General features: G+C 35.0%; 1 protein-coding gene across 1 annotated transcript in view; it reads right to left on the bottom strand.

Moving 5' to 3' along the window:
* Window positions 1-11,645, bottom strand: part of LOC143386921 (alpha-1,6-mannosylglycoprotein 6-beta-N-acetylglucosaminyltransferase A-like) — a 115,555-nt gene extending 103,910 nt beyond the window's left edge. The window contains exon 1 of the mRNA XM_076841694.1: window positions 11,557-11,645. Within this exon, the coding sequence (XP_076697809.1) occupies window positions 11,557-11,566 (10 nt within the window). The 5' untranslated portion in view covers window positions 11,567-11,645. The remainder of the gene's footprint in view (window positions 1-11,556) is intronic.
* Between the last annotated feature and the right edge of the window lie 515 nt (window positions 11,646-12,160).

The following is a 12,160-nucleotide window of genomic DNA, read 5'->3' as shown; positions in this document are numbered from 1 at the left end:
TCATTAAGGCCTGCTAGGGCTGAAAACCCAGTGGGGAATGATATTGGCCAAATTATATTTCTTTATTGTGTGTATGTACAAATATGTAACAACAAAACCCATCACCATGTATGATTATAATGCACCAATTTAAAAAATGGGAAAATAATAATAATAAAGAAAACCCAGTGGGTTTAAAAGCTTTTGATGCAGGCAGCTGTGGCATGTAGTGGCAACGATTTATTAAATTCAGCTCTGGAGATGTAGCTCAGTTTTAGAGGTGGTGCAAGGCTCTGGGTTAAATCCCCAGGGTTCAATCCCCAGCATCAACACACACACACACACACACACACACACACACACACACACACACACAAACACAGAGTTCATTAAAATGTCAACTGTAGTTACCCAAAATAAAGTACTTGTTGAAATCAAGTTTTAGAGAAACCAAGTGGCAGCTAAGGAATGTAAGGACTGGGAAAGAAAGGTGTTTGTTTTTTATGCAGTTGGACAACTTAAAGAAAGAATAATAAGCTCAAAGTCCTGAATTTTCAGGTCAAAGTACATATAGAGTAGAGATTGTCTATGACTTCTGAAACAGACAAACCAAAAACTAACAACAATAAACAATAAAACTTATTTTTAGCAACTAGAGGCCAAGACAGGTAAAAAAGAAATAGATACCATGGGTTACTAAATTACAATTTTCTTGAATTCACAGTCACTCTCAAATTTGAAACCAAAGACACCAATTAGAACAGAGTAGAACTGAGGACAGACTGGAGACACATAGGAGAATTCAGATGACTGGGTGTATTCCATACCCCTCAAATTCTACATTGGCTTCCCTTACCAAATGAAGGCAATAATGAGGTCCTTGCTGTGTTGATTGAGGTCCTATAACAAGCAGGCAGAGGGTGTGGTCTTGAAACCTCAGATCCCAGCATGCTCCAAGAGGTCAATTGAAAAGGTAAACTAGAAAGGGAAAAACTTATTCATCCATGAGTTGTGAGATCCTGCTAATTTGTAAAAGCACCAATCTGAGGGATACACATGGACACTGATTCTGAGAATACTAGACCAAGGAAGAAGAACACAGCATTAGATCAGGCTGAAATGATTGATGTGGAGGAGTTGCCAGATTCTAGACTCACTGAGCAGTTGGGAGTAGTGTTCATCATCTGCTCAGTTGCTAGGTATCATCCTAGTTAAGCTGTGGTGTCCTGATCGTGCCTGACCCTGCTGTCCAGAGTCCCTGCTGAATATATGGAGCCAGGTGGCAAATGCCACTTGTCTGCACCCCATCTGATAGAATTAAACTAGCCAATTGAATTTAAGAAGTTTATTCAGAGTGTGAACAATGCCAATCATTTTATTTTTTTCACATTAGAATTTTAACTAAGATATAAAGAGGAAGTCATAACAACTTGATAGCAAGACAGAAACATTCTTGTGGAGTTAGAGTTAGTAACCTTAAAGTGTAACTTATGAGGAAGATTCAATGATTTCATCTGCTGTGATCCCCATGGGCTGTCTCAATACAGACCTGTTCTCCCTTCACAGTCCTACTGATTTCTAATCAGTAAGTATTTGATTTTCCTAACCTGTTTGATACCTGTGTCCTTAAAACTTTTATCCTAATCCTCACTTTGAGTTGCTTTTCTTGAGCTTTTTGGGGAATTGCTTTCTTATAAATAAATAACTTTATCTTAAATAGACAATGTTGGTTCAACCCATTCCTTGTCTCTGTTACCATACTCAGTTCTCATTTATTTTTATAGTCAAGTTATACATGGTAACTTGTGAACTCTTTAAGACCCTGAGGAGCTAATATTCAGTATTGTGAACTCATATCCAGATTAGAGCTTGGGACATTGTCAGGCTTAAAAAAATAATAGATAAATTGTGCATATGAGAGACAATGGACAATTAATAGCTAGGGGAAATATTTGAATGACGAGAAGAAAAGCTAAAAATGATTCTGTAATTCAATTAATGTGCATCATAATTTAATTAGTTTCACTTAAATATGCATTAGGAAATTTTCTGTTTTTAAAAAGTATGATAATCAACTACATATTAAAAAGAAGTTATTAAAAACTGAAGAATATTTGTGAATTAACGAGTTCAAATTATCTGGAGTTTAGTTCAACAATAGTAGAAAAACAGCAATTTTTGCCCACAAATAAAAAAGGATGGATCCTTTGGGACATGATATTAAATTGGAAAAAAAAAACACAGGGGTACAGTGCTATTTATCTCCTAGGAAAGCATAAGTTCTCCTTGTTCCCTATGGTGAGAACAAGTGTCCACTAACCCAAAAACCATCCTGGGTAGAAGAACAAAGGGATGAGTGTTTATGATTGCTTACCATAATTACTTTATTCTACTTATAAGTTTCTAATTTTAAAATCAATACATTGCATATTCATTCAATGACTCCAGTAAAAATTAGTAAATGGGCATTTGGTGACATATAGCTTCCTTCTCCATAAACAGCCTTTTGCCCAACTGTTACATAACATTAATTATTGTAACAATTGATAAAGGCATGACTGGCTGCATCTCTCAAAAGATGATACTTTTAATTCCCCTACATCACAAAACAAATAGAAGTGGCATTTGGCAAAAGAAATAAAGATTTTTTTCTTTTCTCTGGAACTTCATTCCAGGCATATAAGATACTAAAAGAAAATTATGAAGTCTCCATGTACATTATTTTTGGATGAAGTTATTTCAGTGAGTTAAAAATAATTTTCTGACTTTTCATAAATAATTACACTGACTATATTAGTATATATTTTATAGAATCATTTTTCTACTAAAATTATTCATGCTAAAATAATGTCATAAAATTAATATATAATTAATGATTAAAATGATCAAAATTCAAAATCTTTATTGTGCCTATAATTATCATTTCTCCTTTTTTCCTTTATTTTTATCGCTCATTTTACTTGACACATTTAAATGAAGACACCTTTGGAGAACACTTTTGGGTGAAGTCTTGGTTATACTATTGATTTTTAAAGTGGCTTGTGTCATTCAGGTTAGTTGGACATACTGGGAAAGTTTCCAGACATTGGCAAAAAAAACCAAACTGAACTTTCCTCCAAAAAGTCAGAAAGAATTTCATTAACCTTTTAATAAAAAAGGTATATTTCTCATTTGTTCAACTCTAAGGCCATGCATTCCCAGGAGAACAAAACAACCAGACCATAGCAAGATGATCTTTGTTTACATCAAGACTGGAATTTGAAAAAGTACAATGCTAGGATTGTCTTTCAGTCAGTAAATGGTGAGCTTTCTCCCTCATGCTTGGTACATACCTTGGTACATGTGAAATTATATATGTTGACAATACACTAAATGATCATTAATGCTCATAACAATGCCATTGAGCCAACGTTTCAAAAGCTAATCTCAATTGATAAATAAGATAAAGGAAGAAATAAGTTAAAGGAAGAAAAGTAATGTTTATGAATTTAAAAAGTAATTTTACTTATTTCTTATAATATAAATAATTATCAGTTCTCTCCATGTCCTATTGTATTTATGAAAACATGAAATATAGAAAATAACAAAATAGGTAAAATTAAATGTACAGATAAATGTAGGCAAGCTTTTATTATAGATATTATGTAAGTTTGTTCCATTCATTTTAAAGGTGTCAATGATCTTATGACATATATTGTCAAACTAGGAGTAGAATTAAACTAATCATAGAAAAGTGTCAGATGTGAACATTAAGGGGGTTTTGAATTAATAAATCTCAGTACTATATTATTCTCATAAAAATTTTACTAAATTGAAATATTTAGGTTTAGTCAGTATTCTCTACTCCAGGAAGGCAGAAATTGTGGATTAGTTCTTCTCATAATTTTGTTATAGGTGTCCCTTTCACAGTTTTGAGTTTCTAAACTTGATGTAAACATAAGAGAACAGGCAAAATATTTAGATATGTGTAAAAGAAAATGGTGGAGGAGGATTAGACTTAACAAAATAACTGAAATTGTATTCATCATTCTCATTTGAGGGAAGAAAATTCACCTAATTAATTAGTTTCAAGTGTCAGAGAAAAATCGTGAATTCAAAATTCTACATTATATCTTTAAATTACTCATCTATAGACAGTAGCATGTATCCAATGTTTGACTCTTTCTATAGACTTTAGAATGGTACATTTTTTTTAAAAAATGGAAAAAAGATAAAATGGATTCTGGTTGATTTATGTGACTTTCATGTCAATTACTGCACTTAACTTCCTTGTTAGAACTTGCACATCAGCAGGTAATATGAAGTGCTGGTACATATCTTTCAATATATCTACTTAGAAACTGCCCTCTGAACCTCAACTTCTTGCTATTGCATCAGTAATGTGATTCATATTACAAATGACTGCATTAACTATTCCAGGACTTTGTAAGAATCCATTTTTATTGATGCTTTATGTATCTATACAGTGTCTTTGGAAAGTAAAAAGGAAGAGTTCATTGTCTCCACTAATAATACCAGCCAAATAATGAAAAGGATTGCTAGTAGCTACCCTATTTTCTGCTGCTGTGGTGACATTGTGAACTTCTGACATTCTCTAGGTTGCTGTCCCTCTGCTCATTCCAAATTTGTCAGGTTATTTGGCACCTGATCTGACCTCAGTGTCTACAATGAACTGCTGAGCTATGAAGTGCTTGATTTTTAGATGCTTTTCCAAATTCCTCCCCCCACTGCTACCACCTTTAAAATAACAAGGTCAATCACACAAAAGAAAAATGGCAGCATTTCAGGTGCAATGATGCTGATTATCAGTATAACACATATAGTTCAGAATGACATCAACTTGTCCTTGAAGACCATGGCAAGTCTAGCTGGAAATAAGATAATTTTTAAAAAGGCAGATATGAATGAAAGTATCCATTTTTTTTCTAAAGATACTTTATAAAATATGTAGGAAGGCACATTTTAAAAACTTGTTCTCAAGTTATGGCAACTTAAACCAACATTGAAAAAAAAAACTTCAGGAAAACACTAATGTTAACATGGACTATAGCTAAATAAATTCTGAATTAATCAAACAGACATTCTTCCTAATGCAGTAAAATAGATTGTATAGTTAATATGAATCACTTGTGAGCAACATATAAGCAATCATTTGTGAATATTGTATACTAAGTTCCTCAAAGGGTTATCTTTTTAAAATTATTCATATTACAAAGAATTCCAAAATGGGAGTTCATATCTCACTTGAATTAAAGTGTGAAATATGATATATCAAGAACTATGTAATGTTTTGAACAACCTACAATAAAAATTAATTTAAAAAAAAAGAATTCCAGAAAACACTTTTGTTAATTAATTTAAAAAGGAGTGATTTCCACATATCTTCATCTCCTTCTCATTGCTTATGGTTTATCTTCCTTAATTTTGTGGCAGTAATCCCTCCTTCTCATGGCAAGTTGTTTGCAAACTGGTCATGCTTACATTCAAATACTCTCAGTTTTACCTGAGTATATCATATTTTTATCTGAGACCTCCACAGTTAGCCTAGGGTGATAAGAAAACAAAATGTCATATAGGTCTCATTCCTTCTTCACCAGGAATATAGAGAGACATGTTTAGACTTCTATGTAGGACATACAATGACTGCATGGAATAAAATTAGTATGTAATATCAATTTTTATTGTCCACAGAAAGCTATTCACACAGTAATTAAATCTTCATTTGAAAACTCTTAAAAGCAGCTAGTGTTTTTTTTAAATTCAAAACAATTTTTGTTTATTATAAGCCAGTTTTATGTGTAATATTGTAATATCTGAGTAGATAGTATATTGTAGACCTTTAAATTAAGAGAAATGTTAACAATCAGTTAACATGTATGAGAAAAATGACACTCCAAGAAGTGAATAATGCATCTTCAAATGTCAACAGATAGCTACTGATCATACCCAACATTATTTTAAGAAATTACTATAGTTATACTTGAAGGAAAATACAAAGCCAAACTTTAATATCATTTATTTTCTCTATCTAATTTTCACAAATGTTAGTTATCAAAAGGGGACTGAATTAAAAAAATTATCTCCTGCTTTTAGTAGAAAAACTGTTCTAAGTAATTAAAGCCATAGTAATTCAAATTAAAATATTTTTATTAGTTTTTCTTATCCTACTTTTAAAGCCACAGGATTCGTGTAGCTGATGAGGTCTTCAGCAAGATACCAATACAATGCCAACATTATTCAGCAGAAAAGAATGTAATTATTCAAACCTAGAATGGTACCTTGAGTGATGTAATTAATGTTACACTCAGCAATAGGGCATTTCAATTGCCTGAGATAATGTATTCTTTTAAAAAAATGTGTTGGATCATATATCCATTGTAATTAGGGCAAAGGAAGAGTCAGAAGAAAGTCAGATGAAAAGCATGTGAAGAATATTATGAAAACATTAACCACTCTGTTAAATCCTAATTTTCTCAAACATTCTTTCCTGTATGCTTCTATTTTACCTACTTATTTGAATCTTTTATCTGTCACTATCAGATATGGTCTCCTTGAGGGTAAGGACCATTATTTACCTTTTCATCTCCAGAGATAGTACCTGATATATTCAGAGTTCAGTTTGTATTTGCTAAGTAAATGAATGAATAAATTGAATAAATATAGTATACATTTACATATGAAGCTAAGCATCTTGAACTCTGTAATTACTTTTTACATACATCATTGTAGCCTAATCTAAACTGAAAATAAGAATCACCAAGGGAATTTTATTAAGAATCCAGCTTCCTAGGAATCTCTCTTGATGAGTTTTGGGTTTTAACTGGAAACCTGTTGAGATTAATAAAATTTATTAAAAGTGCCTCAGGGAGTCATAAGACCAGTTAGTTGGAATGATATAGATGATTCCATATTTAAGTTGTATATTTAGAAAGCAGGTAGGTCTCAAGAAAATCTAACAATTGTGTTTTCTTGAGGTGAGTTTTTCTGCTTCCTAATTGGTCTGTCACTACAAAAGTAAACTACACTCCCTTCTTTAACTTCAGTGTAGAAAGATTATGATTTAAGAAAATAAATTTTATGATGGAAAAGATGAAGCATTCAATAGCATTCTTCTGCAGGGTGGCCTATAAGGCACTGGCTTTTGAGAACAGAATACATAAGAACATGGTCATACAAATGTGAGTCTTCAAACAGGGTTACATAGAGAGTGGGTGGAGGAGTAGAAGTTCTAATAATTGTACATTATGAACAGGTATTTTATGAGGATTTTGTATACACACTTTCTCCATGAGTTTGCACAATCAACCTATTAGTTGGGCATTATCTCCATTTACACTGAAGAATCATGATATACAACGGTCACTCACTCCATGGGGAGACTAAGCTAGATCTCTGAGTGCTATCTTGCTATCTTTTTTTCCCCCCAACCTACTACAACCATGATTTTAAAATGACTGTGGATCTTTGGAAAGCAAGATTCACAGTTTCCTAATATATCAAATGCACACTGGAATTTTGTAGCTGTATTTTATATAGTCATTTCTATTGGGGAATAAAAAAAGAAGAAGGTGTGAGGGAGACAGTGAGAAACTTATAAAACTTAGTGCAATAAGCTATCTTAACTTCTCCTACCTCCTGCATATCTCCTATTTTAAACATTTTTTCTTGCACATAGATTCTCTTACCTCCTTGAATAGGTTAATTGTTTGAACTTCCTTACAACACTCTAAATTAGATTTTTGGTGATCTTATTTCTTATTTAAGCAAGGGTCAAGCCTATCCCTACTCCTGCTCAAATCCAGCACCATTGTTTTATCCTGAGTGCCTGGAATGCATTATAAACAGTGAGTATGATAAAAAGAGGTTGAGAAGAATGTAAGAAATGATGGTGTTAGGTAAGAGTTCAGAAATGCCAAGCTGGTGGAGGCAGGGTGTAAGAAGATGCCACTGGAGGACAAGACAGGCAAACAAGTCATCATGTCCCTGTTAAGATTAGTCCCATTCCCATGACAACTCCCACCATTGAGGGCTATCACCATGACAACTCCTGCCATAGTTTCTATACTTTAAAATGGCCAATGGGGGTAAAGTGAGCTGCATTCTAAAGTAACCAATAAGGGAATATTGGACAATATTCTATTCAGGTATCATGAGGTAACCAATGAGAGCAAATGGGATACAGTCCTCAATCCAGTCCACATAGGGAAGAAAAGGCTTCACAGCTCAGTATATAAGATAATTCCCAGACACTGGGGTCTTGAGCCTCTCTTGCTTGGTCCGCTGCACTCTACTTTATGAAATGCTACTTCTAACTTCAACTTTATTTAATTTGTACCTTGTCTGTTACTTCTTTGGGTCTTGCTCAATTCTTTGTTCAGGACAAAAAGAACCTGAATCCCAACTGGACACCCTGATGATAAAAGTGTCACTTCTCAAAGTATCTATTCTAACCAATATTCTCATGCTAAAAAAAGGTTTTTAAATCCATTTCTTTCATGCTTTCTGCAAATCATGTGTTGTTATTTGCAGCATTTAATGAAAAATGTGACTTGGATTTGTTTAACCAACTATTTTTTTAAGTTGAATTTCAAACTACAAAGGTAGAATCTAAGGTTAATATATCAAGCCAGTGCTATCGCTGAATCCCCTTTATGCCTATAGACAATCCATATCCTTTATATGACCCTTGCAGAGAGTGGATACACAGCCAACTATTTTATTAAATCCTCTGTCGTGACCAAGAGTGAAGTCACTAACAAGGAAAGGAAAACAAGGCATGAGAGAAGAGCAATTGCACCCCATGTCAAGACATTCAGAAGGTGGATCAATACCATCTTCAAAAGCACCCACAAAAACAAAAATAATATTCTAACTTCATCCAAAATCTCCAGTCACCTCCGGCTAACAAAAGACCATATTCTACTACCCACAGCAGTAACTTTATGTTCCCTGCCGCTGTGGAAAATGTTTTATTGGACAAATGGGTCACACTGTGGCTATTGGATTAAGTAGTAGCTGCAGAATCCCAGGCCATCACACACAGGCAACTCTCCTGTTGGTATGCCTAGATAAGGTCTTATTCAATTTATGTCTTCTAATAATTTTTGAAAGTCATTCAGTGATTTGAGTTGATCTACTTGTATTTGAATTTTTGGTGAATGCACCATGGTTGAAGATAATAGAACTCCTAAATAATTAATTGGAAAATTTAATTGTACTTTATCTATTGCTATCTCTAGATTATAATTTTTTACTAAATTTGTAAGTGTGGCATAATATTCTAGCAACGTGTTTCTAAGTTTATGTGCTAATAATAAATCATCCATATAGTGAAATATTTCTAAGTGGCTGGATTGCTTTGTTAACAAAAATTTGACACATAGTTAGGCTGTTAGCCATCCCTTGAGGGAGTACTTTCCATTCATATCTCAAATAGGAACTTCATGATTTAGTGCAGGGATAGTAAATGCAAAATGTGGACTATCCTCAGGATGAATTGGAATTGAAAAAAAAACAATCTTTAATATCTATAGCTAAAACATACTAGGTTTTTGGCAAAGCAGACTATTGGGGAATCCCTGATTGAGCAGGTCCCATAATAAGCATCTCATTATTAATGGCTCTTAAATCTTGCAATAATCTCCATTTACCAGATTTCTTTTTAATGACAAAAATAGGAGTATTATAGGGAGATATGGAAGGTTGTATATGTCCCTTCGTTAATTGTTGTTTGACCAGGTCATGGGCTGCTTGTATCTTTTCTTTACTCAGGGGCCACTGAGAAACCTATACTGGTCTTTCTGATTTCCAAGTAATTTTTATTGTCTCAGTGACCCCTTCTGAAAACCCAATCCATGTCTATTTATTTCTTGATATATTTGAATTGGTGCTGCTATACCTTGTTCTTGTTCTCCTAATCTTTTTTCTTTCCTAAAATCTTGTCTAGCCCTAATAGTGGGCGCATTTGGATTGCTATTATTTGTTAATTGCAAACCTAATTGATCTAGGATATCTCGTCCCCATAAATTTATAGGAAGATGATCCAATAAATATGGCTGTATAGTTCCTTCACATCCTTCAGGATCCTTCCAATCTAACACCATTGTGTTTCTATGGGGATTAGTTGCCACTCCTAGGCCTCAAAGTGTTTGACTGGCTTGTTGTAATGGTCAATGTTTTGACCATTCTTGATGAGATATGATGCTAAGGTCTGCATGTGACCAGTAGCCCATTAAATTCATATCCTTGAATATTTAGTTTTAGCATTGGGCGAGAATCTAAATTTAAAGACAGCAGAGACCAATCTACAACTGTGGAGCCTAATCCCCTGGAACCTCTTTCTATTGTACTACTGGAAAATTTATCATGTAGGCTGGGTATTATTAATAACTGTGCTATTCTGTCTCCTGGTGAAATTACTGATATACCCTTTGGAGAACTAGCTATAATTTTTATTTCACCTTCATAATCGGGATCAATTACCCCAGGACTTATCATAAGTCCTTTTGTAGTAGAAGAACTGTGTCCCCAAAATAAGCCTACTGTTCCTTGGGGAAGAGGTCCTTTTACTCCTGTGAGAATGATTTGAACTCGCATCTCTGGTGTTAGTACTGTGCTGGTGAAGGTGCAGATGTCCAACCCTGTGCTCCCTCTGGTTCGTCTGATGAGAGATCTGATGGATAATGTGTCCTTGGCACTACCCTGGTGGTGTTGCTGGGTTCCTCCATGGTGTTTCTGAGTTCCGCCAGTGACCCGTATATTTGAGGTTGTGGGCTATGTACTTTATAAAGAAAAGAGGTTTATATATTACAGTTTGGGAAGCTGAAAAAATAAAAATTAGATATTCTTATTAATTCAGCCTCTGATGAGGGTTCCTTCTTTGGCTATATAACATCATGGCAGATCGCATTGTTGCAGGAATACAAGCAAAAAGGAGAGATCACATGATGAGCTAGGAAGCCAGAGACTGTGGAGAAGTCTTACTCTTTCATAATGACTCTCAAGATGCAAGAACTAACCAGAGTCTCTTCTAAGGGCAGCATCTTCAGGTCTCCCTTTCTGAGGGCAGTGTCCTCAGTGACCTACCACTAGCTCCATCTCTTCAAGGTTTCACCATCCCCCATATCACCACACTCAGGAGCAAGCTTCCAACACAGGAACCCTGGGTGGACAAACCACACCTAAACTAAGCACTTGATAACTGAAGCTTTACACTCAATGCACAAAACTCTCACAGTGGGGAGAAAAATCTGGAACTCCTGCAGAAGCCCAGCAGATTGGAGAGGAATCAACATCCTATAAGCATCCAGAAAGTACAAAGGGAAAGAATTAAGCTTTAAGATGATAATAGTAGTTCTCAATTAATTTATTTGGCAATGATAACCAAACACCTTGCTGGCTTAACTTTTACAGAGGAGCAGGGGAGGTTGGCTGCCTGTACATGGTTCCAGAAAAAGGAAAACATTAATGATAAAGAGGGAGAGCAACCAAACACATCAGAAATGAGTGCTTTTCTTTTTTAAGATCATCTTTTAGCTTTGATATCAGTGAACCCTAAACAATGATCCAAGACATTACCTCTGTTCATCCTGATAAGAGCTGGCAAGAGTCATGGAGACCACTTGAAGCCCTCTGCCTTCATGTTCCACTCTGAACCAGGTTGCTGACATGGAGATCTGCAAATGGATACAGGTCCTAAATGGCAGGCATCAAGCAGGGTGCCAGGACACAGAATTGAACCCTTCCCTCCAGGAGGCTACTGGAAGTGATGAAATGCAATTGATGACTTACACCCAATGGGACACTGCTTCACAGAATGCCATAGAGATCAGGAACATATCCAGCCATACTATCTAGACCCTCCCTGCATGTCCAGGTAATGCAGTATACTGGTCACAACCAGAGACTGTGTCACAAGACTGCAGTTCAAATCTTAGCTCTGCCATTTACCATCTGGGTGATCTGGGCGGCTCCTCAATCTCTCCACATCTCAGTTCCTCATCTGTAAGAACTGGGGAGTGATGATGTCTACCCTCTGAGATTATAGTGGGAAGTAAAAGAATCTGTACATACAAAAGTAGCTCATATTGTGCCCTGGATATGTGACCACGTTCATCAATCTAACCCAATTAGCCCAATGTACAAAAGCACATTCATCTTTGCCCCATTTATCCTATCTCCA

This window comes from Callospermophilus lateralis, unplaced genomic scaffold (assembly GCF_048772815.1).
Source record: "Callospermophilus lateralis isolate mCalLat2 unplaced genomic scaffold, mCalLat2.hap1 Scaffold_182, whole genome shotgun sequence".
NCBI lineage: Eukaryota > Metazoa > Chordata > Mammalia > Rodentia > Sciuridae > Callospermophilus > Callospermophilus lateralis.
Note: the sequence above shows the minus strand (reverse complement) of the source record. Positions and strands in the feature narration are given on the sequence as shown.